General features: G+C 44.4%; 1 protein-coding gene across 1 annotated transcript in view; it reads left to right on the top strand.

Moving 5' to 3' along the window:
* Window positions 1-27,500, top strand: part of VPS39 (VPS39 subunit of HOPS complex) — a 46,434-nt gene extending 18,934 nt beyond the window's left edge. The window contains exons 8-25 of the mRNA XM_047737462.1: window positions 262-445; window positions 3,760-3,880; window positions 3,984-4,104; window positions 9,253-9,382; window positions 13,337-13,479; window positions 18,610-18,753; window positions 19,162-19,303; window positions 19,444-19,530; window positions 19,868-19,941; window positions 20,296-20,394; window positions 21,194-21,311; window positions 21,813-21,941; window positions 22,587-22,689; window positions 22,926-22,971; window positions 23,822-23,971; window positions 24,135-24,269; window positions 24,531-24,622; window positions 25,388-27,500. Of these exons, the coding sequence (XP_047593418.1) occupies window positions 262-445; window positions 3,760-3,880; window positions 3,984-4,104; window positions 9,253-9,382; window positions 13,337-13,479; window positions 18,610-18,753; window positions 19,162-19,303; window positions 19,444-19,530; window positions 19,868-19,941; window positions 20,296-20,394; window positions 21,194-21,311; window positions 21,813-21,941; window positions 22,587-22,689; window positions 22,926-22,971; window positions 23,822-23,971; window positions 24,135-24,269; window positions 24,531-24,622; window positions 25,388-25,463 (2,094 nt within the window). The 3' untranslated portion in view covers window positions 25,464-27,500. The remainder of the gene's footprint in view (window positions 1-261; window positions 446-3,759; window positions 3,881-3,983; window positions 4,105-9,252; window positions 9,383-13,336; window positions 13,480-18,609; window positions 18,754-19,161; window positions 19,304-19,443; window positions 19,531-19,867; window positions 19,942-20,295; window positions 20,395-21,193; window positions 21,312-21,812; window positions 21,942-22,586; window positions 22,690-22,925; window positions 22,972-23,821; window positions 23,972-24,134; window positions 24,270-24,530; window positions 24,623-25,387) is intronic.
* The last annotated feature ends 490 nt before the right edge of the window (window positions 27,501-27,990 follow it).

Genomic DNA, 27,990 nt, shown 5'->3' with positions numbered 1-27,990 from the left:
GTTCCAGTTGCTCTGCATCCTCACCAGCACTTGACATTGTTAGTTGCCAGCCTAGATGCTTGTCTCTGTGTTAGAGAAAAAGAGAACTGGTTCTATGTTGTGATGACAAAATTTGTCATAACAAACTCTATAATATTTCCTTATGCCAAACAAGGAATATTATTGGCTTCTGTAGGCTCAGGGTTTTATTTGGATTTTTTAGGCCTTGTTCATTCCTCTGGTGAGAGAATGCTGGTTGACTCATTTTGTGTCTTCCTATAGGTGGATGGAAAAGGGTCCATCAAAGAGCTCTTTCCAACAGGAAAACAGCTGGAGCCGTTAGTTGCACCTCTGGCAGATGGAAAAGTGGCTGTGGGCCAGGATGATCTCACCGTGGTGCTCAATGAGGAGGGGATCTGCACTCAGAAATGTGCCTTGAACTGGACAGACATACCAGTGGCCATGGGTGAGAACACCATAGCAGCTGCTTCCCACTCTGGGCTGGGATTGTGTGCCATCCTTGCAGAAGGGAATCCCATTCATGGCTTTCACAGACTGTGGTTTACATTGTCACTTACTCTCAGTTCCCCTTCTTAGAAGTAGACAGGTGTTTAAGGTCATTAAAAATGAGATATTCTGGTCTTTGTAAGAAGCCAGGTTTTGTCCCAGAGGGGGAGAAATTTAAAACTGAGTTATGTGTTTTAGGAAGTGATTGTCTGTTGCCATATATTTTTATTTCTTAGTCCTTGTTTTACTTTCTGTGTAATGGTTTTAATGTGTCCTCTGCCAGATCAACTACATTTGGAAATTAGTGACAATTCTTTATTTATCCCTGTAGTACATGTAACTCAGTATTGATGTGCTTTTGACTTGGTGGGTATTGCTTCTCTTTTGTAGCTTGGAAGTGCAGATTGCGTTTAGATGTCAGGCTCTGGCCTGCACATTAGGTATTTCTGCTCTCACCCTGCCCCAGGCTCTCAGCAGTGGTATTGCCTGGAAGTGTATAACCACCCTCACAGCAATTCATTTTCAGTCAGAGGAGTGAGCATTTTAAAAATAGTTACTGCTGTGGAGTGGGGCATAGAGACATGCCATCTTTAAGGACTCTAGCTGGGGAGGTAAGGATAACATCTTGGATAAAAAGAGAAAACGAGGCATTGCTCAAGGTGTTCAGTTGGATGAGTTGAGATTCAGTCATTTAGAAAGTTCAACTTGCCAGTAAGAAGTTCCATTGCATAGTTAAGGTTGGACTAGACCAGGCAGGGAGTTTATGACTTGGCTTAAAGAAAAATTCCTTGCATTCTAGGCAGAAAAAAATAGTTAAAATAGTTAAAAATGATCGGAAATGTTCCTTTTTGACAGAGCATTAGAGGGACTGACCTGGTTGAAACAGGTGGTCTGAATTACAGAGGAATAAGAGTAGGGCTGGTTTTTAGAGGCCCATGCGAAGGTCAGAGAGGCCAGTAGATTCCTAACTGGTAGAATGTTTTGGTAAAAGCATCATGTTCTAGAGTAATTATTCTGGTTGTGTTCATTGATGAACAGATCAGGAGGAAGATAATCAAAAGGACAGTATTTTGTAAGGCCCAAGATTATGTATATGAACAAGTTTGAGGGGCTAAAAACTTCATGAGAAGCTTTGTGGTCTTCTGTGGGGTGCTTGTGTTCCCTTCAGAAGAGGGGCTATGGTAGAATTGATGGAGATATGTGTAATACGTGTGAAGAGTATGCTTCTCATTCCCTAGTGTGAGAGTTTCTGTTTTAAAACCTTTGTCAGTGTCCAGTGCCTTTGGCAGTGTGTCTTAAAAATATTTCTGTGCCTTAACATACTGAGGAAGGGAAGAGCTGGGCATTCTTTCTAGATAGGGTGGGAGAACCACCATCTGACAAGACGAAGACTGAACTTCTTCAGTGGTGTGCATGTTAAACTTCATTTATACTTCTCTCAACTTTACCACTTCACCTGAACTCCAGTCGTCTTGGACTCCCCCTCATCTGGCCATGATCTCCTGGGCTCTTCTTGCCTCTTCCTCTCTTCTCTTGCCCGCAATGTCCTGCTCACATGACAAGGCCCTGTTCAGTGGCACTTCCTCTCTGAAGTCTTCTGACGTGCAGGCAGAATGAATCACTTCCCCCTTGGTGCTTCCAAAGCCCTTTCAGGTTTATTTCTTTGACAGAGACAGATCAGAAGTAGGCAGAGAGGAAGGCAGAGAGAGGAGGAAGCAATCTCCCTGCTGAGCAGAGAGCCCAATGTGGGACTCAATCCCAGGACCCTGAGATCATGACCCGAGCCGAAGGCAGAGGCTTTAAGCAACTGAGCCACCCAGGCGCCCCAGATTATACTAGTTTTTAAAAATGAGGCCAGCATTAAAGGAGAAGTAAAAAAATCCAATGCAAAGCAAGTTTTTAAATTTTTTGATAAGATGAAAAATATTAGCACAGTAACAGCAATAGCATTCAAAGTGATGAAAATATTAGGCCAGTTCCCTTCTGGCTTTAAAATTTTTATGGTATTTAGAGTATAAACTGTATTAATGTGGAAAACTTTTTGTCAGAAAATACATGGCAGAAATAAATCCGTAGCACATTAGCCACAAGAAGAAACTCTTTGAGTGTTTGAGGTTAAATTTCTATATGATTATTATGCCATCTAGTGGTTGATTTTTTACTTTTTTTCTTTCCTTTTAAAAATTTTCTATTTTAGGGGCACCTGGGTGGCTCAGTGGGCTAAAGCCTCTGCCTTCGGCACAGGTCATGATCTCAGGGTCCTGGGATCGAGCCCCACGTCGGGCTCTCTGCTCCGAGGGGAGCCTGCTTCCTCCTCTCTCTCTGCCTGCCTCTCTGCCTACTTGTGATCTCTGTCAAATAAATAAATAAAATCTTTAAAAAATTTTTTTCTATTTTAATTGTAAAAAAATAAAATCTGTCATCTTAAGTGTACAGTATTTTTTAAGTGTACAGTTCAGTAGTTACATATATTCACATTGTCATGCAATAGATTTCAGAACTTTCTCATCTTGCAACAGTAGAAGTCTGTATCTATTAACCCTTTTCTCCCTCCTTCAGCTCCCAACTTTCAGCTCTAAGTTTCAGAACTTTCTCATCTTGCAACAGTAAAAGTCTGTATCTATTAACAACCCTTTTCTCCCTCCCCTAGCCCTTGGGGCCAACCATTCTACTTTCTGTTTCTGTGATTCACACTCCAGAGACCTCGTGTAAGTGGTAGAAAACTGGCACACTAAGAAGGCCAGCCAGTTGCTTTCTCTGGGAATCACTGAGCATCAGGTGGAGTTTTGCATCTTTTCCCTCTGAAAATCTGAAGCAGAAATAACCTTGGCCAGAAATGTGGAACTCTCTTTAGCCTCATTTTAGGGAAGAAAGAAGTTGCCTTCATCTTGTCCTTCTCATTTAACCTTCTCCCACTGATGCATTGTTAGGGGCAGCTGGACTTTGTTGGCTTGGTTTTGTGACTGATGAGAAAGGGAGCAGCTGAAGGACTGCTTTCACCCAGTCCTTTGGAGGAGATGGTCGGAGTGGGATCAGGTCACTCAGCAAAGCTGAATGCGTCCTTCTTGTGCACAAGATTCCTCTTAGGGTCACTTGGACAAAACAAATTTTTTTCCCTTTGGATATCACAGCATGGGATCCTGGCTTGGTATTTGAGTGTGGACTATTTAGAGATCTCATCTGAATGCAGCATAGAAATGAGAAACTGAAGCAGCCCATAGACCTAAAGCCTGAGACCAGATCCACAACTGGAAGCGTTCTTTTCTTGTGCAGAGCACCAGCCTCCCTACATCATTGCCGTTTTGCCTCGATATGTGGAGATCCGAACATTTGAGCCAAGGCTTCTGGTCCAGAGCATTGAACTGCAAAGGCCCCGCTTCATTACCTCGGGAGGGTAAGGAATTTCCTTTTTTACTGTAGCTGCCATATTATTGCAAAGCTTTAAAATCATAAAGCCTATGCTAAAGCTTTGCTAATATCCTTATTCCTTCATCCAGATCAAATATTATCTACGTGGCCAGCAATCATTTTGTTTGGAGACTCATTCCTGTCCCCATGGCAACCCAAATCCAACAGCTTCTCCAGGACAAGCAGTTTGAATTGGCTCTCCAGCTTGCAGTAAGTATTATTCCTGAGATTTAGATGCAAGTCTGCCTTCCTCATTGTTCTCCAAAGCAAGTGCTTTGGGTTTAGATGGTTATATTTAGTTTGGACTGGTAGAATAAGCACAGAGCTGCAAGTTAAGGGACTTGGATTCAGGGTCTGACTTGGCCATAGAATATCTATGTAACTCTAAATAAATTTCACTTTTTCAGATGGCCCATCGGTCGATGTAGAATGAATGCCAGTTGAAATAATAATAACTCCTAGAATTTAGAAGACAATAAAGTAATTTAATAGATATGGTATAGCCTTGAAAAATTAGACCATGCAAGTATTTAACAGTCATAATGTAAGATTATAGTCTGATTGAATGCAACAACTAGAGGGCTTTTCACAATTCCTTTCAGCAGTAGATCCCGGGGTCTTTGGATAAGCAGGCCTCCTTCAGGTTTCTGAAACCAGCTTGAGTTGCTGCATTCAGTAGGGCTGCACTCTTATATTTATGGCTGCCACTCTTCCCTGAACATTAGCACCAGGTATTGTTCACAGCCATAGTGCCCATGCTTTTGCTTTTGCAGTTCTCTCATTGCTAACACACTCCGTGGAGACTGACTTCTGAGACTTGTCTTATTCTCTTAAATATTCCCAGTGGTGATTATTGTCTGTAGAGAGTAGATTTGATTTTAGGAAACAACCAAGGTCATTCTGATCCTAGACCTTTAAACTGGACAGTGCTAGTTTAGTGAAAGAGAAGAGATTTTTATGAATTTAAAAAGCTTAGTTTTGAGAGTATCTTGTAAATTATTTCTGAGGGGAAAGCAGTGGTCACAAGTTTTGGAATTTATAGTCACATGTGATAGATACTTTTTAAAAAAAAATATTTCATTTGTTTATTTGACAGATAGAGATCACAAGTAGGCAGAGAGGCAGGCAGAGAGAGAGGGGGGAGGAAGCAGGCTCCCCAATGAGCAGAGAGCCAGATGTGAGGCTCAATCCCAGGACCCTGGGATCATGACCCAAGCCGAAGGGAGAGGCTTTAACCCACTGAGCCACCCAGGCGCCCCATGTGATAGATACTTTTGAAGGGCAGCATTTAACTTGGATGTATACATTTTGGATTTAAAACAAAAATCCAGTCTGAATAGTTAGAGATGTTTAGTATCCCAGAAAGATTGTTTTTTTTTTCCTTGGGGTATTTAATTTCAGCATCTGACTACTTTATTTCTAATTTTTTGCCACTTTTAAATTGCCCTCCATTATTTTGTCCCTCCATTATTTTGTTTTCATTTTTAAAATACTAAATACCCATGAGCCCACCATCCTACCCAAGAAAAACAGCTTCCATAACTTATACGTACCTCCCCATCTCATTCTTCTGCCTCCCCTCCAGACACACCATTATCCTAAATTTGTGTTTATTGTGCCCTTTAAAAATATATTTCTTGTTGAAAAAAATCTCAAATTAACAACCTAACCTTATACCTAAAGGAGCTAGAAGAAGAGTAAACAAAACTCCGAACCAGCAGAATGAAGGAAATAATAAAGATTAGAGCAGAAATAAGTGAAATAGAAACAAAACAAAACAGTAGAACAAATTAATGAAACCAGGAGCTAGTTCTTTGGAAAAGATCAGAGAGGACTCAAACAAAATTATAAATGAGAGGAGAAATTGACAGCCCAGAAATATAAAAAGGATTATAAGAGAATATTATGAAAAATTGTATACCAACAAATTGGACAACCTAGAAATATAAATAAATTCCTAGAAGCAGATAACCTCCCAAAACTGAATCAAGAAGAAATAGAAAATTTGAACAGACTGATTACCAACAATGAAATTGAATCAATAATCAAAAAACTTCCAAAAATCAAAGTCCAGGACCAGACAGCTTCACAGTTTTAGAATTAGAATTTAGAATTAGAATTCTAGAATTCAGTTTTAGAATTAGAATTTAGAATTAGAATTCTACCAAACATTTAAAAAAGAGATAATGCCTATTCTTCTCAAACTGTTCCAGAAAATAGAAGAGGAAGGAAAGCTTCCAAATTCCTTTTATGAGGCCAGTATTACCCTGATACTGAAACCAGGTAAAGATACTACAAAAATAAAAGAACTATAGTATCCCTGGGTCAATGTCCTTGATGAACACAGATGCAGAAATCCTCAATAAAGTACTACCTAACTAAATCCAGCAGTACATTAAAAAAAAACATTAACCATAATCAGGTGGGATTCCTTCCTGGGTTGCAAGGGCGGTTCAGTATTTGCAAATCAATCAGGTGATATATCCCACCAATAAGAGAAAGGATAAGAACCAGGATGATCATTTCATTAGGCACAGAAAAAAGCGTTTGACAAAGTAAAACATCCATTCATGATTAAACAGAGAACAAAAAACCTCAACAAAGTAGGTTTAGAGGCAACATACCTCAACATAATAGAGGCCATATATGAAAAACCCATAGCAAATATCATCCTAACTGGGGAAAACTGAGAACCTTTCCCCTAAGGTCAGAAATAAGACAAGGATGTCCACTCCACCACTTTTATTCAGCATAGTACTGGAAGTCCTAGCCACAGCAGTCAGACAACAAAAAGAAATAAAAACATCCAGAACAGCAAGGAAGAAGTTAAACTTTCGTTATTTGCAGATGAGATGATACTCTATAGAGAGAAACCTGAAAGACTCCACTAGAAAACTGCTAGAAGTGTAAACCAATTCAGTAAAGTTGCAGAATACAAAATACAGAAATCTGTGACATTTCTATACCCTAACAAAGAAATAGGGGAAAGAGAAATTAAGAAAACAATCCCATTTACAATTGCACCAAGAAGAATAAAATACCTAGGAATAAACTTACCCAAGGAGGTGAAAGACCTGTACTCTGAAAACACCGTTGAAAGAAATTGAAGATGACACAAATGGAAAGATATTCCATGCTCACAAATGGAAGAATTAATATTGTTAAAATGTCCATACAAACAATTTATGAATTCAATGTAGTCCCTATCAAAATGCCTGTGGCATTTTTCACTAAACTAGAACAGTGCTAAAATTTGTATGTAACCCACAAAAGACCCTAAGTAGCCAAAACAATCTTGAGAAAGAAAAACAAAGCTGGAGGGGAGGTATCACAATGCCAGATTTCAAGATACACTGGAAAGCTGTGATAAAACAGTATGGGGAAAAAAAAAAACCCAGTATGGTACGAGCACAAAAATAGACACATAGATCAATGAAGCAAAATAGAGCTGCCAGAAATAAACCCAGGATCAGATGGCCAATTAATCTGTGACAAAGGAGGCAAGAATATGCAATGAGTAAAAAACAGTCTCTTCAACAAATGGTATTGGGGAAACTGCACAGTAATAAGCAAAAGAATGAAACTGGATCACTTTATTACACCACACAAAAATAAACTCAAAATAGATTAAAGACCTAAATGTGAGACTTGGAAACCATAAAAATAATAGAAGAGAACACAGGCAGTAAAATCTCTGATACGGGCCATAACAACATTTTTCTCAGGCAAGGGAAACAAACACAAAAATAAAGTATTGGGACTACATCAAAATAAAAAGCTTCTGCACAGCAAAGGAAACCACCAACAAAACTAAAAGACAATCTGTGACTGAATGGGAGAAGATATTTACAAATGACATATTCAGTGAAGGTTTAGTGTCCAAAATACATAAAGAACTTACACAACTCAGCATCCAAAAAAATAAAGAATCCAACTACAAAACAGGCAAAAGGCATGAACAGACATTTCTCCAAAGAAGACATACAGATGGCCAACAGACACATGAAAAACTGCTCAATATCACTCATCGTCAGGGAATCACAAACCAAAAACCATAGTGAGACATCACCTCACACCTGTCAGAATGGCTAAAATAAAAAACACAAGGAACAACAAGTGTTGGCGAGCATGTGGAGAAAAAGGAACCCTTGTGAACTATTGGTGGGAATGCAACAGTTGGGAATATACATGAAATTTTCAGACGGCAAGTACATATTAAACTTCGCCATTGACAAAATGTGGAGGCAAATTTTAGCCAGAGGACAGTTCCCTGTGGGCTGGACAAGACATCCCACTGTTGGTCCCTTTCTGAATAGGTGAGATCAGGATCAGGTAGGGAAACAGGGAGCATTAAGAGCGTGAAGAAGCTAAAGAAGTGAAAACAAGTGTAGAAATGGCATGGAGTCCATCCTAACTGGAGTGGAGGGTAATGCTTGAGTGTCTGGGAATAAGCTAGAGAAGGAGGCTGTGCTGGATTCTGAAAGCCTGCAAAGCACCAAGAGGACTTAGACTGGATGCGACCATGTGTTGATTGTGGTCTAAGGGAAAACTGGAAAGACATTTTGAAGGAAGAAATTCAATGTAGTAAAGAGTGGTTTAAAAGAATTTAAGGGGAATAAAGGTTATGGAAGAAACAAAGATAATAAATAGCTGCATTAATTTAGCTCTTACTATGAACTGGACCTTTCCCAGCTGTGCCAGCAACATTAAATCCCCTTCATTCCTTGAGCACGCCATGTTCCCTCTTTCACCTTAGCTCCTTGCACGTGTGATGTCCTTTTCCCTTCCATCTGTTCTGGACTCCCCTGGTTAATTCCAGCTTGGCCTTACACCCCAGGCTGTATTCCTCTTGCTTCCTTCTCGCACTCACCGCTCAGACTAGATTGGGTACCTCTCCCAATTGCTTCTGTCCTCGCTCACCCTATTTTAGTTTTGACTTTTTCATGTTTGTAAAGTGAACTCTAGACTTTATTCAGATTTCACCGTTTTTTCCATTAATGCCCCTTTTCTGTTCCAGTTTCAAATCCCGAAATTACATTGTATTTAATTGTTGTGTGTCCTTAGTGTCCTCTGATCTATGACAGTTTCTCATTCTTCTGTTATTTTTCATGACCTTGACAGTTTTTTTCAGGAGGACTGCCGAGGTATTTTGTAGAAACCCTGTTGCATTTTAATTGCATAGTTTCTTCTCAATCTTGTGGTTAGAATGTCGGGACAAGTCTATGAGGGCAGGTGCCATGTGGTTTGTCTTGTAAACTTGGGCATGCAGATCTCCTAAGATGTTGTCTGATACGTAGTATATACTGAATAAATATTTGTTGAGTGAGTGAGCTCTTACCTATTCTGCCCTCTCACTAGGAAATGAAAGATGATTCCGACAGCGAAAAGCAGCAGCAGATCCATCACATCAAGAACTTGTATGCCTTCTACCTCTTCTGCCAGAAGCGTTTTGATGAGTCCATGCAAGTCTTTGCTAAACTTGGCACAGGTAACACATGAGTTTGGCCTTGGTTGGAATTCATGGAGGGAGGGGAACCTGGAAAGGACAGAAGAGATAGTACTAGACATCTGAGATCAGGGAAAGTTTCTGCTTATCTCTTGATCATCGTGCCTCACAAGATCCTGTGGGTGGCCACAGTGTTATGTATTTACAGTCCGCATCTTGTGCACCTGGTCTCATCCATAAACAGACTTCCAGTATCCCTTTCTTTATTTACAGTAGAGAGGCTAGATCTCTTTCCAGTGGCTTGAATATTCATTACATGGCACCCAGGGCACTCTATGTACATATATCAAGGTGCAGGCATTTTTGATATGAGGCCTTGATTGAAGGTAGTCCTGCAAAAACCTTCTATTCTATAATTAATCCTCATGGGAAATAACAGCTTATTGGAAGAGTGAGGTTGGGGCAGACCACTCCAGACATAGGCAGCTTTGTAAGTGGATCACTAATGAAAACAATAGCAATCCTACTAACACTCAATTCCCACTACTGTTGGTACTCAGCACAGGCTGTGCTTTGCAGTCCTGAACCCCGGGGCGATGCTTTCTCCTTTGAGATACAAATCTTTGAGAATATATTTGCTTCCAATAGAAACCAGTTTCATCAAAATAAAAAGTCTGATCCTGGGTATAGACTTCTTTATGAGACCCGCTACCAAAAATGAATATGGAGGAACATCTTTGCTTTATTTTTACTCTCAGCTTTTCCAGGTGGTTTAACTTAATAGAAAGTATAGTGGGTTTTGAAGCTGCTAAACCAGCCACTCCTCTTTCAGTTCTTTTCTTTAGGTCCCCTGTATAGTTACTGAGGAACCTTGCCTGGTCACTTTAAAACATTAACAAGCTGGGCAAATTTTTTTTTTTTTTAAAGATTTTATTTATTTGACAGAGAGAGAGAGAGATCACAAGTAGGCAGAGAGTCAGGCAGAGAGAGAGAGAGAAGCAGGCTCCCCGCTGAGCAAAGAGCCTGATGCGGGGCTCGATCCCAGGACACTGAGATCATGACCTGAGCCGAAGGCAGCGGCCCAATCCACTGAGCCACCCAGGCGCCCCAAGCTGGGCAAATTTGCATACAAATCAACACCACTTTTTTTTTTCTTTTTAAGATTGTATTTACTGGAGAGACTACAGAGCACACAGAGAGCACAGAGGGAAAGGGAGAAGCAGACTCCCCACTGAGCAGAGAGCCTGATGCAGGGGTTACATCCCAGGACCCTGGGATAATGACCTGAGCCCAAGGCAGATGCTTACCTCACTGAGCCACCCAGGCACCCCAGTTTTTATATTTCTTGAAACCCATATTTAGATCTTGAAATTGAGCCTTAGACTATTGTATTTGTTCAGATACTATATTCATTACTTACTTAGTCAATAAAAATTTTATCAAGCTTCTACCATGGCTAGTTGGAGACTATTCCTGGGTATCAAGTAGTGGGGCGTATATTCTGTTGGAGACGGGGCAGACAGCCAAATAAATGAGCAAATTTATAATATATTGGGACGTGGTAAGCTCTAAGAAAAGTAAAGCAGGGAAATGGAGATAAGGAGTACTGAAGATAGGTATTAGGATTATAATTTAAGATAAAATAGGGAAGGCATCTCTGAGAAGTTAGGGCCTAAAGGAGGCTATTTAATGAACCGGGCAGTTGTCTGGGCAGGTGCAGTGCAGGTAGAAGGAATGGCCAGTGGCAAGGTGATGAGGTTGGAATACTGCCTAGTCTCTTCCAGGAGCAGCCAGATCCATGTGGCTAGAGAAGAGTCGATCTGTATCCTTTGTTCTGCATAAGGAATATAATCCCATTGTGAATTGCCTGTCTCTCTTACTGAGAATTCAATGTGCAGCATAATCCTGGACTCAGTGAACATCGCCCCACAGGCAAATCAGATAAGCGATGGCAGTGGCAGCTGTATCTTTGATCCCGGGCTTCGAGGATAAAATAGGACATGTTGTTTGTCCACAAGGTGCTTACATGTAAAACCACTCAGTGAATCATGGGAATAAATGTCTCCAGGATTGTGGAGAATTAAGTCAGGAGTCTCAAGAGGCAGTGACCGGGCTCTGGAAGATAGAAGAAAAAGCAGAGTGTAAAGGAAGGTGGGCGGAAGGAGACACCCAGTGGTGGCTGAGGGTCTGTAAGCCACAGCCCAGTGTGATGATGGTGGTGCTTGATAGATCGCATGGGAAAGAGATGTTGGGTCTGAATCCTAGAGGACCTTGAATGCTGCCAGGGAATTTGGACTTTGTATTGTAGGCTTCAGGTGACATCACAAGGTTTTAAGTAGAGCGATGTGATTAGAGCCTTGTCTGTAGACACGCACCGTGGTGCGGGAAGCCGCCAAAGGGCAGCGGATGCGCTCCGGGTCCCCAGGAGTTATCTGTGTTCCTCAGACAGCGCTTCTGTAAGGGAGCCACGCGGAATTGCCAACTACCTCATTCGGTTGCCATTTCTCAGGAGTGTCTCTTTCACATTATCTCAGGTTTTGAGGAACACAATCTTCCTGGCTTGGCAGAAATACTGTAGTCAGACACCAGTTTCTTGGGGATGATGTGCGTTCTGGAGGCTTCAAGGCAAGGCTGGGTAGCATTTCTCTTCTGGTCTGCTTGTCTGGAGCTCAGCTCCTTCTAGGAGAAGGACATGGCCTTCTCCTGGCCCCCCAACTTTTTTTTTTTTTTTAATTTGAATGAAAATCATGTTAGGATGTAACATTAAAGTGTTAAAGGAAAAAAAACCTTACTCTAGATCTAGCCTTGACTCTAGTTTTGTGTCTTTTTCATCCAAGCTTTTCCCACATGTGTACATCTCAGTGTAATTATAACAGTATTCATTTTTATAGTTTTTGTTACTTAAAATTATTAGTGTTTTTCCATGTTGCTGTGTGCCCTTCATTATTAAAATTTGTATTGATTGCATTACTGCCTCTTAGTTGACGTAGACTATAGTTCTGCTACTGAAGGAATTCCACATTGTTTCCAGAACTGCATTGTTACAAATAATGTTCCTTATGTGACCTGCTCATTCGGATGTGTCTTCCCCCTCCCATCTTTTAGACTGTTTCCTTAGGGTAAACTCCTAGAAGTGGGATTGGTGGGCCCAAGTGCTTTTCTCCTTATTGAAGTAGCAGTATTTTTTGCCTTGGCATTGTAAGAGTGATTCAGTTTCATAATATAGCAAGCTCTGGGTAGTATCATATAAACATTTTTCTACAGATGTTACTCTTTAATGTACTGCTCTGATTCTTAATGTAGCAGAACGTTTTCCCACTTATATTATTTTCTTGTCAGTTGTTTATGTCTTTTGCCTCTTTATCATATGAAATCCCTTTTTTTTTTTCCAACTTACATTTTATATAATTAATTTATTAGCTTCTTGCCATGTATCCAGCAAATATATATGCCCTAGACTATTGTCTGGCTTTGTTTTAGTAATAGTAATTTGTTTTAGTAATATTCTTTTCTTTATATACAATCCTTTTATTTTTAGGCTATTGATTATTCAACTTTAATGTCTTAGCAGTTTTTCCTTGGGGAATTTTTTCTTCTCCACTTTTAGAGAATTCATGAATTTTCCATTCCAATTCTGGATATGTGTATGTGTGTATGCCTTGGAATGTAGAGTCAAACCATTTTTGTGATGGTTTAGAGAAATACACATGTTATTAGTGCTCAAATTGTAGAAGTGTAGAGCTCATTGACTCTTTATGAACGTGGAGTCATTTAATTAAAAAAATGAGTCTGAGGGTGCCTACCTGGCTGAGTTGATAGAATATGTGACCCTTGATCTCGGAGTTGTGAGTTTGAGCCTCGTGTTCGGTATAGAGATTACTTAAAAAATAAAAAAGATCTTTAAAAAAATTAGTATGGAACTTATTTTGCTGTTATAATGGTCTTGTTTTATTTGATCCTTAAATTGCTGGGGAATCGTGTTTCCCTTCCATGTAGATCCTACCCATGTGATGGGCCTGTACCCGGACCTGCTGCCCACAGACTACAGGAAGCAGCTGCAGTACCCTAACCCGCTGCCTGGGCTCTCGGGGGCTGAGTTGGAGAAGGCACACTTAGCTCTGATTGACTACCTGACACAGGTAGGTATGGTACAGGGCTGTGTGGAAGAGTTCACCTGGGAGTTCCGGTGCCTGCTTTTCTATGGCAGAGAAGGGTGGGCCTTCTCCGATTCCACAGGCATTCTGTAAATGAATGCCTTAGAAGTTACGGCTGGCTGGGCGCATTTCTTTCTCCTTCAGCTCCCTACTCAGTTATACCACTGAGCTTTGATGCTAAATCTTGATAGCAGGAAATGTACCTGATTTCTGGCAAATTTACATGACGCTCTCCTAGGAACTCAGAAGAAGAAATTTTAGTGGATAGAAAATAATCAGTTTTTTGAAACACTCTTTTGGAACATACATACTTGTGGGAAAATACATGCTCTATGCAGGAAACCGGGCAAACACAAAAAAGTATATAGCAAAAGTGTAAAAAAAAAAAAAAAAAAAAAAAGTAAATAAATCTCCTGTAACCCTATAACCCAGAGAAAAGTAACCAACATTATAGTTTGTCCTTCTAGACCTTTGGAGGCATACCTCCTTTATTGTGCTTCACAGATGCTGCTTTTTTTTTTTTTTTTTTTTTAAACAAATTGAAGTGAGCAAGTCTTTTGGAATCATTTTCCCAACAGCATTTACTTACTTGGTGTCTTTGTCACGTTTTGGTAATTCTCACATCATTTCAAGCTTTTTCATAATTAATGAATTTATTTTTGTGATCTGTGATCTTTGATGTCACTATTGTAATTGTTTTGAGATGCCACCAGCTGTTCCCATATAAGATAGCAAATTTAATAAAATGTCTGTGTTCTGACTACTTTACCAGCTGGCTGTTCCCCTGCCTCGCCTGCTCTTTGGGTTTCCCTACTCCCTGAGACACAATAATACTGAAATTAAGTCTGTTAATAACCCTACAATGGCTTCTAAGTGTTTCAAGTAAAAGGAAGAATCGCTGTTTCTCACTTTTTTTTTTTTAAGATTTTATTCACTTATTTGACAGAGAGAGAGATCACAGGTAGGCAGAGAGGCAGACAGAGAGAGAGGGGGAGGCAGGCTTCCCACTGAGCAGAGAGCCCGATTCGGGGCTTGATCCCAGGACCCTGGGATCATGACCTGAGCTGAAGTCAGAGGCTTAACCCACTGAGCCACACAGGTGCCCCTGTTTCTCACTTTAAATAAAAAGTAAAGATTATTAAACTTAGCGAGGAAGACATGTCAAAAGCCAGGATAGGCCAAAATCTAGACCTCTTGTGCCAAGTTGTGAATGCAAAGGAAAAATTCTTTTTTTTTTTAAGATTTTATTTATTTATTTGATAGAGATCACAAGTAGGCAGAGAGGCAGGCAGAGAGAGAGAGGGTGAAGCAGGCTCCATGCTGAGCAGAGAGCCCGATGTGGGGCTTGATCCCAGGACCCTGGGATCATGACCTGAGCTGAAGGCAGAGCCTTTAACCCAATGAGCCACCCAGGCCCCCTCGGCAAAGGAAAAATTCTTGAAGGAAATTAAAACTGCTACAGCAGTGAACATGAATAAGAAAGCAAAGCAAAACAGCCTATTGCTGATTTGGAGACAGTTTTACTGGTTTGGATAGAAATCAAACCAGCCACAACATTCCCTTTCCCCAAAGCCTAATCCAGAGCAAGGCCCTAACTCTCTTCAAATCTGTGAAGGCTGAGATGGGTGAGGAAGCTGCAGAGGAAAAGTTGGAAGCTAGCAGAGGTTGGTTCATGAGGTTTAAGAAGGAGGCATCTTTGTGACGTAAAGTACAAGGTGAAGTGCTAAGTGCTGATGGAGAAGCTGCAGCAAGTTCTCCAGGAGATCTCGGTGAGATTGTTCATGAACGTGGCTCCACTCAACAACAGGTCTTCAGTATAGATGAAGCAGCCTTCTATTGGAAGGAAATGCCAACTAGGACTTTCATAGCCAGAGAGGGGAAGTCCATGTGTGGGTTCAAAGCTTTTAAGGACAGGCTGACTCTTCTTAGGGGCTAATGCCGCTGGTGACTTAAAGTTGGAGCAATGCTCTTTGACCATTTCGAAAATTCTAGGGCCCTTAAGAATGATGCTACACGCCTGCCCTGCCAGTGCTCGGTAAATGGAACAACAAAGCCCAGATGACAGCACGCCTGTTCATAACATAGTTTACTGAACATTTTAAGCCCCCTGTTGAGACCTGCAGCTCAGAAAAAAAGATTCCTTTCAAAATATGACTGCTCACTGGCAATGCACGTGGTCACCCACGGGCTCTGATGGAGATGTACAGTAAGATTAATGTTGTTTTCATACTAACACAGCATCTTTACTGCAGCCCATGGATCAAGAAATACTTTTAACTTTCAAGTCTTCTTTATGAAATACATTTCACAAGCCTCTAGCAGCTATAGATAATGATTCCTCCATACCTGGGGAAAGTAAATTAAAAAAAAATAAATGAAAAATCTGGAAAGGATTCATTATTCTACATCCTATTAAGAACACTCATGATTCATAGGAAGAGGTCAGAATATCAACATGAACAGGAATTTGGAAGAAGTTGATTCCAGCCCTCAAGGATGTCTTTGAGGGGCTCAAGACCTCAGTGAAAGAAGTAACTGGGATGCAGTGAGAATAGCAAGAGAACTCGATGAGAAGTGGAGCCTGAAGATGTGAGTGACTTGGTGCCAGCTCATGAAAAACTCATGGATGAGGAGTTGCTTCTTACAGATGAGCAAAGGAAGTGGTTTCTTGAGATGGAATCTACTCCTGGCCAAACTGTTGAAATGACAACAAAGGATTTAGAATACTCCTTAAAATAGTTAGTAAAGCAGTGGCAGCTTTACTGAGAGGATTGACTCCAGTTTTGAAAGAAGTTCCATGGGTAAAATGCTATCAGCATCACATGCTACAGAGAAATCATTCATAAAAGGAAGAGTCTGTTGATGTGGCATACTTCATTGTTGTCTTATTTTAAGAAATTGCCACAGCCACCCCAGCCCTGAGTCACCAACATTGAGTCAGGACCCTCCACCAGCAAAAAGATTACAACTCACTGAAAGCTCAATGATGGTTGGCATTTTTTAACAATAAGGCATTCTTAAATTAAGGTATATACATTATTTCATTAGATATAATACTACCATACTGTGTAAGCATAACTTTTGTATGCACTGTGAAACCAAGAAATGAATTTGGCTAGCTTTATTGCTATACTTGCTTTATTGAAGTGTTCTGGAACCAAACCCATAATGTCTCTGTGGCATGCTTGGGTATGTATTCATGAATTCAGTTTTTTAAAAATTTATTGGGGCCCCTGGGTGGGCTGATGAAATCAAGATGATGATTCTTGATTTCAGCTCAGGTCATGATCTTGGGGTCCTGATTTGAGCCCTGCGTTAGGCTCTGCACTCAGCAGGGAGTCTGTTGGAGGATTCTTTTTCCCCCTCTCCCTTTGCCCCTCCCCCTGCTCACGTGCATGCGATCTCTTGATCTCGCTCTCAAATAAATAAATCTTTAAAAAAATAAAAATAAAATTTATTTATGGGGTTACTGTTGCCAATGGATATCAAACTAAAGTTCTCTAGCTTACTTTTTAAAAACTTAGCTGTATATTGAGAAAGCCTTTCCCTGTCAATAAATACTCTTCTATAACATGGTTTGTTTTTTTTTTTAGAGGGAGTATTTAGATGTAAGTTTTCTTTTACAGTTTACCATTATGGAGAGATAAGTGAAATTCTCAAGTGAATAATAAAACTAATGTCTCCGTTAAAGACTGTTCACTCCAAACTTTTGTCACACTGGGCTATTACATATTCCCTGGGCACTTACCCAGAGTCAGAGAACTTAGTAAATTTTTTCCCTGTAAGTGTTCTGAAGACCTCTGTAAGGCGTCCCCTGGGCAGACACTGAGAAATACTGCTGGGAAATTGTAGGCCGGCTACCTGTCACCTGCTTTGGGGTTGGTGAAGGTCCCACAGGTCTGGTCAGGCACACATAGCCTCGGCACTTCCTTGACATTGTGCTCCAGTGGTACCCAGCTATGGCTGGCAGATGGCGGGAAGTACACAGACATGCCTCTGTCTGTACCACGTGAGAAACATTCCAGGGGGAGAATGTCTCCTAAGCCTATGGCACTGAGGAAAGCCCTCTATTGCCTGTGTCTTTCTTTGCTTTAGGACTTCGAGCACATGTTTTCCCTGGACCTCTCCGCTGCCATTTGGAATGTCTGAGGTTAGCTGAAACTAGTCCTGTGCCAGAGAGATGGTAGAGCATACAAAACAGAGGGCATTGCCAGACACTGTATAGTACAGACTGGATGATTCTATTTATATGAAGTTCTAGGATAGGTAAAAACTGATCTCTAGTGATAGAAATCAGATCTGTGGTGTCAGAGGTGGGTGGGATTCTTTGAGAAGAGTCCAAGGGAACTTCCTGGGTGATAGGAAACATTCTGTTCCTTGATGGGGGTCATGGTTACATGCATGTACATATGTGTCAAAATGGATTTCATGCTTTAAAAGGGTACATTTTATTGTATGTTACTTATACCTCAAGACAGTTGTTGGGTTTTTTGTTTTGTTTTGTTTTGTTTTTAATAAAAGAACATGGGGAGGCACCTGGGTGGCTCAGTTGGTTAAGCAGCTGTCTTGGGCTCAGGTCATGATCCCAGGGTCCTGCGAGTCCCATATCGGGCTCCTTGCTCAGCAGGGAGCCTGCTTCTCCTTCTCCCTCTGCTTATGTGCACTCTCTCTCTCTCTCCCTCTCTCTCTGTCAAATAAATAAATGGAATCTTTAAAAAATAAATAAATAAACAAAAGAACATCGGGTTTGGAATTAGACCTTAATTTGAAACTTGCCTCAGCTGCTTCTGAGAGATGTAGTATCTGTGCCTTATCTTCTTCATTTGTAAAACGGGGATGACAGTAATGTCTGCATTTGTTGTAGGTTTACAGTAAGATGACGTAAAGTTCTTGACATAGTGCCTGGGATGTAGTAACTACCTGATAAGTAATTGTTACTGGATCTGTGGCAATTTGGCATTCATCTGTTTTGATCCCCAAGAAAAATGATGTGCTAATGTGAGATCAGGGTGGATAGGCATGTGCTGTGTTGGCAGTATTTGGAATTACGTGGTGGCCCAGGTGATAAGGATGATTGAGTCCTGGCCTTAACCCCACATCTTTGGGCCTTGGCAGAAACGAAGCCAGTTGGTAAAGAAGCTGAACGACTCTGATCACCAGTCCAGCACCTCCCCGCTTATGGAAGGCACGCCCACCATCAAATCCAAGAAGAAGCTGTTGCAGATCATTGACACCACCCTGCTCAAGTGCTACCTCCATGTGAGTTCTCCAGGCGCTCGCTACCCACAAGGCTCTGGTCCCCAGAAGCTGGGAAAGGGCTACTTTGGGGGACCTGCCATCAATAAGAGTGACATCTTGGATGATGGCAATCACCCAGCCTTGACCTGACACCTCTGAGCTTCTGGAAATTAAAAGGTTAAGGCAAGATAATTGCCCCGGAATTTGCAGTGGGCTGGTCTTCTCTGGTAAGACGGGTTGATGCTACCGGGTGAACAGGAACAGTGTTTTCTTCCCCCCCATTCCCTGTAGTCCTAGAAAAGGGCAGTTGGCCTTCTCTGGCTTGTGTTCCATCCATGGCCTTCCAGCCTGAAGCAGGCCTGGGCTGGGTAGGGGGTGGGGGTGTCCCTTCACAACACGGTTGCCACAGAAGTCGTGCTTCCTCTGCAGACGAACGTGGCCCTGGTGGCCCCTCTGCTCCGCCTGGAGAACAACCACTGCCACATCGAGGAGAGCGAGCACGTGCTGAAGAAGGCGCACAAGTACAGCGAGCTGATCATCCTGTATGAGAAGAAGGGGCTCCACGAGAAAGGTGGCTGGAGTAGGGGCTCAGCTCTGGGAGGGTGGTCTGTGGAGAGGGGAAACCCACCGAAGTACGAGGACTTTCCCGTGGGCATGTATTTCCTGGAAGAGGCTAATGACTTTTTTGTTGGGCGGGGGCTTCCTGGCCAGCTCTGCAGGTGCTGGTAGACCAGTCCAAGAAAGCAAACTCGCCTCTGAAAGGCCATGAGAGGACAGTGCAGTATCTGCAGCATCTTGGTGAGGCCAACTTTTGAAAGGGAAGGGGGAAAGGATTGTGTTCAAATGGACCTGATCTCCCTCCATTTCTGATTCTGGTGGGTTAGGACTCTCCCTCCCTTGTGCTCACCCAGCTTTGTTTCTCCACTTGAGGTTAGAGTCCCCTGCCCCCCGTGGTGGAATGATGACAGCCCTTTAGCATGTAACCGGCCCAGTAGGGGCAAGTATCCCCTGAGTGACTGGTGTTTGGACAGAACCATCTCTCCTGGAAAGTAAATTCAGGGGCAACCTTTGCACCTGCCTTTGCAGTCCTCTGGTCAGGTTGGGCCTCACCTGCCAACCAATCTTTTCCCTCTAGGCACAGAAAACCTGCATTTGATTTTTTCCTACTCTGTATGGGTGCTGCGAGACTTCCCAGAGGATGGCCTGAAGGTAGGTCACAGGGATCTCTTGGATTTATCTAGTACCACACTGGGTCCTAATTCTACTTAGGCAGTGGTGGCTGGAGGTGCGGGGAGGATTCATGCAGTTTCTCTGGCATTCAGAGGAGTAACCTGGGAAATAGGAGACAATGGTGTAATGTAGAGGAGAGAGACTTCCACAGACGTCGGTAGACCAGCGCCTTCGACCTAGTGTGTCACACGAGATGGCACACAGGTGCCATCTGGTAGACCCTTCCCCCTTCAGAAGTCCACTTGAGCCTCCACTGTGTCCGTGTGTGCATGTGTGGTTGGCAGCACTGCAGTCAGATGGTTCTGCTTCTGGAACCCCGGTTTGTTCCCACAGATCTTTACCGAAGACCTTCCAGAGGTGGAGTCTCTGCCACGGGACCGAGTGCTCGGCTTCTTGGTGGAGAATTTTAAGGGTCTGGCTATTCCTTATCTGGTAAGATCTTTTTTTGGTCTGAACTAAAAACCTTTAAATGTGGGATCCAGGACCACGTGGGACAGTTGGGCAATTCAGTACTGGGCAATTCAGAATGGGGTTTATGTCATCTGGGGACTGGTAGAAATTTAAGGAAGATTATTTCTGCCTCCTCTGAAGAAAGATCTTGGTAGATCAACCTGGAAGTGATACTTTTGATGAATGCCTTCTAAATCTAGATAAAGTACAGAGGGATAGAAGAGAATGGCGTTTGAGAAAAACATCTCAAAGCCATGTTTGTATGGCCATTGATTCAGCCAGGACCATAGGACAACCAAATTGGTTTTAAGTAGCAGAATGCAACTATGTAACTGTAATTGCATGGGCAGATGTGAGAGTTTAGAGGATTATGGGACAAAGTTAATAAAGGAGCTTAGACTACAAATCAAGAAAATAATCCATGGGGCGCCTGGGTGGCTCAGTCAATTAAGCATCTGCCTTCAGCTCAAGTAATGATCCAGGGTCCCTCGGGCTCCCTGCTCAGTGGGGAGTGTGCTTCTCCTTCTCCCTCTGCCCCTCAACCCCTCTTATGCGCTCTCTCTCAAATAAATAAATAAAATCTTTTAAAAAAAAGAAAAGAAAACAATCCCTGATGTTTCTGGGTTGTAGTCCAAGATTGCCTGGTGGTTTTAAAAGAGCTATCGCTTCATTAGGAGACCGTCTGATGGGACCTCTGGGGCCTTAAAAATGTGAGGGAGACAGGGAGACAGAGCTGGGTCACAGCATAGAGGGTACCAGGTAGACCCATGTCTTGCCTCAGGAACATGTCATCCACGTTTGGGAGGAGACAGGCTCTCGGTTCCACAACTGCCTGATCCAGCTGTACTGTGAGAAGGTGCAAGGTCTGATGAAGGAATATCTCCTGTCCTTCCCTGCAGGTACCAGTTCTTGTAGAAAGCCAAGTGGCCCTGGGCCTTAGAGGTGACCTGGGACCCGAGGGTGCCATGTGGCATAGGGAAGCAGAACTTACTCTCCTCTGCGGGGCCCAGGTGGGTGGGAAGTTCCTCAGAGGCGCCAGGGCAGCTAAGTGAGCCAGCACAGGAGACTCAAGAGCTCTTGTCTGGATCTGGGCATCTCTGAGCATCGTCCGTAGGGGAGGGGGAAGGAACAGATTTGTCTGTAAGATGGCAGCTGTGCTGATAAGAAACAGGTTTGCTTACAGGAGCGTTTGTGCAGCTTGTTTTTCTTCGTATCTCAAGCCGATGTTTTGGGGGTCGTGCAGGGACCATAAACTAAGAAAAGTCCAGCTAAAACCCACTTTGGGGGCCCTTTCTGATCACTGTGGTGATATCATGAACCCCATCCCTTTCGTTTGTCTTGATGACCCCATATTGCCGTCCAGCAGCAGCCTTTCATACTGAGCTTGGTTTCCTTTCAAGGCAAAACTCCCGTCCCTGCTGGAGAGGAAGAGGGTGAGCTGGGAGAATACCGACGGAAGCTCCTTATGTTCTTGGAAATTTCGGGCTACTATGATCCAGGCCGGCTCATCTGTGACTTTCCTTTTGATGGTGAGTGTCTGGTTCATGGCCAGAAGCCACTTCAGCAGAAGGTAATGCAAAAACTCATCCTACCCTTTTCCCCAGTTCCCTACTCTTCCCACAAGTCAGGGCTGGAGAAAGCCCCGTGTTTCAGGCCAGGGCTGCAGTTCTGTGCCATCTGAAGACTCACTATTGTACCGTGACTAAGAAGTCTCTTTTGGGTGTGAACCACTTGGCAGTTGCTGGCCAGGTTGAGACCTGTTTCCTGCATCAGCACATGTTCTTGGGCAAGTTCATTATTTAGCAATATTTGTAATCTGGCATCGTTTGTCTGAAAAAGACACACATTTGTGTGATGGATGAGCTCCGGGAGAGCAGAGACCAAATGTTTTCAAATGCTTTCCTTAGCGGGAGTGCTTGGCGCCTTGTGGGTGCTTATTATGCACTTGGTCTTTGGATGAGAGTTCTTAGCCAGTTTAGAAGTGATCACAAAAAAGATAGGATAAAGTACTTTCTAAAATAGCTCCCTTCGCCCATTTCTAATTTTAGCAGTTTTCTCCTTGAAAAAAACCCCAAGTAATACAAATACTTTCACACAGTTGTGTAACAGCTTAGCTTCCCGGCCTGTGCCTACGCAGTGGTGGTGAAGGTTACTCACGCTCCTTCTTCTCCCAGGCCTCTTAGAAGAGCGGGCACTGCTGCTGGGCCGCATGGGGAAGCATGAGCAAGCGCTCTTCATCTACGTGCACATCCTGAAGGACACAAAGATGGCCGAGGAGTACGTTTCTCCCCCCCTTCCCACCCCCCCACCCCACCACCATCACACCGCCCAGTGAGCGACAGCAGGCCCCACAGAGGGAGGAGAGGCGGGAGAGCAAGCTGCCTCCCCTCCACTCTGCCTCCCCTGCTGGCCCCCAGTTGTGGCGCCATCATGAGGCTGCTCCTGCAGGCTGAATCGATGACCTCTCTCCATGTGGCTGCTCTGGCCTCGTCTCACCACTTTCTCCCTTTCAGGTACTGCCACAAGCATTACGACCAAAACAGAGATGGCAACAAAGATGTAAGTAGTGACACTGGCCCCAGGGAGCGTGTGCACTTTCCATTGTCCCTCACAGCACAGCCCACCCCCTCGGGGGTGGTCACAGGGGACCCTGGTAGGAGTGGCTGAGATCCCTGATTCTGCACGTGTGTATTGAGGAGAGGCAGGATGACCGTACATCCTGGTTTGCTCGGGATGGTTCTGGCTTACTGTGATGGTTAGTAGTGTCCCTAACACCCTTCGCTTTCGGAAGAGTCCCAGCTTGTATAATAAGGCCCGACAGTTGCGAGGAGGTGCACTTTTGTGCTCTGTCTAGAGTGCACATGGATTTGTCCGTGTCTGGACACGCTTTTGACTCTCATGCCTGGGGCGTGGGGATAACTGGAATCTAGGCGGTAGAGGCTGGAGTCGCTGCTAAGCAGTGCACGGGCCACCCTCAAAGAAGAATTAGCCAGCCCGGAGTGTTGAGTGCTGTGTTACTGGCCCCAGTAAGAAAGATGGTGTCTCATTTCAGGTTAAGCCTCGTCTGCCAAGATGGGATAGGGTCACAGCCTCAAAGCCAGATTTCTGGGAGGGATCTTTTTGAGTCATTTTGCAGTATTGGTGTTTTGTCAGTAGTATGATGCTTAATAAATGCAAGGCATTTGGGGTTGTTTTTTTTCTTTCTCTCATGAAAAACAGCCCTTAATTTTTTTACCTCTTCAGTTGACTGACTTTACCAAGAGCTTTTAAAATGTGACAAATGATGAATTTTATAGGCTCCAGGGCAGCTCTTACTAGAGCCCAACCCCTCTTATTTTTAGGTGTGGTCATGCTGGGGGGTTCTGGAAGGCTTACCACCAGCCTGATGTATGTGACTTGTGTGAGACAGGTATATCTATCCCTGCTCCGGATGTACCTGTCGCCCCCCAGTGTGCACTGCCTGGGACCGATCAAGCTGGAATTGCTGGAGCCACAAGCCAACCTCCAGGCAGCCCTGCAGGTCCTCGAGCTGCACCACAGCAAGCTGGACACCACTAAGGTCAGGAGCTCTTCTGGGGAGATGAGAGGCACTTGGGGGCACACTCAAGAGAGGACAGGACAGAGAAAGGGACTGAGGTTGGAGAGCTGTGTGGCTTCAGACTTCTCCTCAGGCTCACTTTTGTTCTGTCTCACGCTGTTCCCATCTCTGTTCCTGTCCCTAGGCCATCAACCTTCTACCAGCAAACACTCAGATTAATGATATACGCATCTTTCTGGAAAAGGTCTTGGAAGAAAATGCACAAAAAAAACGGTTCAATCAAGTGCTCAAGAACCTTCTCCATGCAGAATTTCTGAGGGTATGAACCTTCCAGACTAGGGTGGGGTTGTACTTCTTTAGTCTGAGACAGTTACCACATATTCCCCAGAGGCAAAAGCAGAGCTTTGTGTTCCTTTAATGCTGTAGCTCAAACTGATGTCATAAGCAACTTGACAGTTGCTTGCAAGTGTTTCCATTAGAGGTGTCTGTGGGGGCTGGGGGATGAGGCAACACCAGCCTCTGCCTTCGGTTCTGTGTGCTGGACGCTGGGGCTTCTGTCCCAGTCACTCTCCTCTCACAGGTCCAGGAAGAGCGGATTTTACATCAGCAGGTGAAGTGCATCATCACAGAGGAGAAGGTCTGCATGGTGTGTAAGAAGAAGATCGGGAACAGGTGAGCCTCCTTCACAGCTGTGTGTGGGTCCCACGCAGGATGGATTTCTGCCCTTAGCTGATGGGGAAAGCATGGCTCTTGGCTGTCTCAGCCACTGTTACTTCTTGAGCTTCCAGAGAGCCGTCCTGTTGTGTATTGCGGGTTAGCTTTGGAGATTTAAAGACATGCAGCATATGGCACAGGGCTCTTGACTTCATGCCTGTAGAACCCTTACCTTCTGGCACCTAGACGTTGTGATGTAACCAGTGGGTGTGTATGAGTTGTATGTGGGAGAAAGTTCTTATCTTTTGGGGTGTGCCTGTGAAGGAAGAAAAAGATCTTTCCATCTGCTGCCTCATGACTTGAGTAAAATCCTGGGCCGGCATCATTCTGTTTGGTGCATATACTCCAGTCTGTCTCCTTGCTTGCAAAGCAGGGCACTTTGTCCCTTTTCTTACATGAGTGGAAGAATCTTTTTCTTTAGAAAGACCTAACCTGCTGTCTGTTGTTTGAAGTCATCTAAAACTTGCTCTAATGAGCAGAACCATCTCCATCTTCCATGTATTTCACAGTGATGACTTAAGAAGAAGCATTCCCATGCCTTCAGACTTCATGGAGCTCGTGCTCTGTTTGGTTATTTGACGGAGATGGTGGCTGTGTAAATTCAGAAGACCCTAGGGGTGTGCCGTCCCTTGTGGTTAGGGTGGGTCACTTTTGGGAGGGCCCCCGAGTAAGGCACCTTTTCCAGAAGTGGTCTTCTCCCCTGAGCTGTTTTCCTTTCTACAGCGCATTTGCAAGATACCCCAACGGAGTGGTTGTGCACTACTTCTGTTCCAAAGAGGTCAACCCGGCTGACACCTGAGCCCAGCATGCCAGGGACTCTTCATACGGACAGTTGGCTATCCCAGAGTGGGGAAAGAGCACCGGCCTTAGGAATGGGGGGCTGTTTCCACCACCAGCTGTCTCCCCATTTGGACACTCCTGGCTATCTTGAGCCGTGGAACATCTCTGAATTTAATCAGACTTGCGGTCTGGTGTTACCAGCTTTTTGATAGAAAAAGAGATTAGCTACACCTTATATACCATTTGCGTTGCAGGCGGTTTCCAAGAATTTACTACCTGCTTGGACGGGAGGAGGTGGGGAAGGGCATTGTCCTGCCTTTGCACACCAATCACCTGAACAAAGAAAGTGTCTCAAGTGTCTGTAACCGCGAGATTGTTTATGCAGTTTTCTATGGAGACACGTGCAGGCCTTGGTGCTGAGGCCCCTGCGCAGTGGCCTGGCACCTGGGAGGAGAGCCGTCCTAGAGCTCCTCTCACCACACGGGCCGGCCCTGGCTCTCTAAGTGATGACAGTCATTTCTCCATGGTCACACGTCCCCCGTTCCCTGAGTCCTGCCCGTTCCCTGAGTCCTGCCCGCTCGTCATGTCCTGTTCAGTCTCCCTTTCTTCCTCACTGTTGATTTTCTTCCTCAGTCTCTCCCTTCACTGCCCCCCACCAGGCTTTGTCTCCCATTTTCCCCACACCGGGAATAGTTGACATATAAGCAAGGTAAATGAGAGGTGAGGGGAAGTCTCGGTTTCCAGGATACGCTGATAAAACTGATGGTCAGGTGTGTTGTAAATAGGTCCTCCTTGGACTGAGAGCTCTGTGCCTGGAAGCTTAGGAGAGCATCGTCCTCCGTCCCCTGGGGCGAGTGTGACGGTGGCTCTGAGGACGGCTATATGACCTCTGAGGCAGACCTGTGCAGACACACCTGCTCCTGGGTCACCCAGCAGCTGCCCAGGGTAGGGTGGCTTGGTCTCTGTGAGCACAGTGCTTTGTGCTTTGGCATCTTTCCCTTCACAGCTAGTGTCATCTGCTCGCCTCACAGTTGGCCTGGCTGTCCTTCTAAGGCAGCTTCATTTTGCAGGGGTTGGAGGACTACGCTGGCCTTTTGTAGGTAGGTGAGTCTCTGTCACACATAGGAGCGATCAGATCAGGAGCTGACAGGGACGGGAGGTGGGCGTGCTGGTGAGGTGTGTGGCAATGGCAGTGGGAGGTGGCCACGGCTGCAGCGCACGGGTTTGTGAAGGAACTCACTGCCAGATCCCTGGAGCACTTGTAAGGGGCAGAAAACCCCCCTTCCCTGCCCAGGCACTGGACGCACCCAGAAGGAGTGTCCAGCATGACAGGCAGAAGACCTACGGGAGCGCAGGCCCTGCCCCCTGTCCTCCCTGGGGTCTTGCAGACTCAGTCTTGATGCTGCTGTGTTTCTAATGGTGGGAAGGGTGGGTGATGGTGCCCGGCCCTGACAGTGTTTTCGGCTCCTGGCCTTGACAGGCCATGGTTCTTCTTAAACTGCAGCACCACACCATGTTGCGGGTGTGTTGGAGGCTGCGCGGGGGGTGTTGTAGACTCGGCTCCTCCCAGGCACAGTGCCCACAGAGAGTCTGAAGTACAGAGTGCGTGCCCTCAGCATCACTCATGCAGGCAGGGACTCTGCTCAGGTTTGGAGGCAGAGCAATGCTTCGGAAGAGCCATGTCCCACCTGGCCATACCAACCTATGAGAAGCCATGCTGCCCTTGGACCTGTTGGCACCAGCTGGAAGGAGCTTCCACTGGAAGCAGCACAAAAGTCATCGGACCAACCCTCCCTCGGTGCCGCGGAAACCCGCCCCACCCCACCAGCCCTGTCTCCCTGGCTTGCTGTGTTTGTATCTTCCATCCTCACAACTTGTGTGGCACATCTGTTTGAAGCAATAGAATAAAGAATGTGTGTTTTCCTCCTTCTGGAATACATAACCCCATTTTCCCAAACTCCGTTCTTCCTTCCCTCCGTTTGCCCTCTGTGGAGGTATGAGAGACAAAAGCTCTGTAATGACTCATGAGGATCTCGTAATAAATGTCATAAAGTAAGACAACAGCCTATTTGAGTCTCTCCCCACCCTTTTCTGTGAAGTTGGATGGAAATAACAATGAGGAGAGAGCAATTTAGCTAAGAATTGATAAGAATAAGCCAATTAATGATAAAGAAGTCAGAATGACACTTCTGTTCTCTACGTCTTGATCTGTGCCATTCAGCACAGCTAGTGTGGCTGGCTGCCCATAGTGGGACAGTGCGGACATGGAACATTTCCAGCCTCACCAGGTTCTGCTGGACACAGACCACCTCCAGCTAGTCCCAACTCTTACCCCCTGCACTTCACATATGACGGCCTCCTGCCTCTTCCTGCAGCTCCTAGGGACTGGGAGAGTCATGAAAGGTATGGAATTGGTGGGATTGAAGGACCCAAGTATGTTTGAGAAGGTTGGTCCATTTTGGCCAGCACCAGAGAAAGGCAGTCTGGTCCTTCTGTGTCCCCCTCTTTAGCCATCTGTGGTCATCCTGAGTTTTCTTCAGAGGCAC

This window comes from Lutra lutra, chromosome 7 (genome assembly GCF_902655055.1).
Source record: "Lutra lutra chromosome 7, mLutLut1.2, whole genome shotgun sequence".
NCBI classification, from domain to species: domain Eukaryota; kingdom Metazoa; phylum Chordata; class Mammalia; order Carnivora; family Mustelidae; genus Lutra; species Lutra lutra.
Note: the sequence above shows the minus strand (reverse complement) of the source record. Positions and strands in the feature narration are given on the sequence as shown.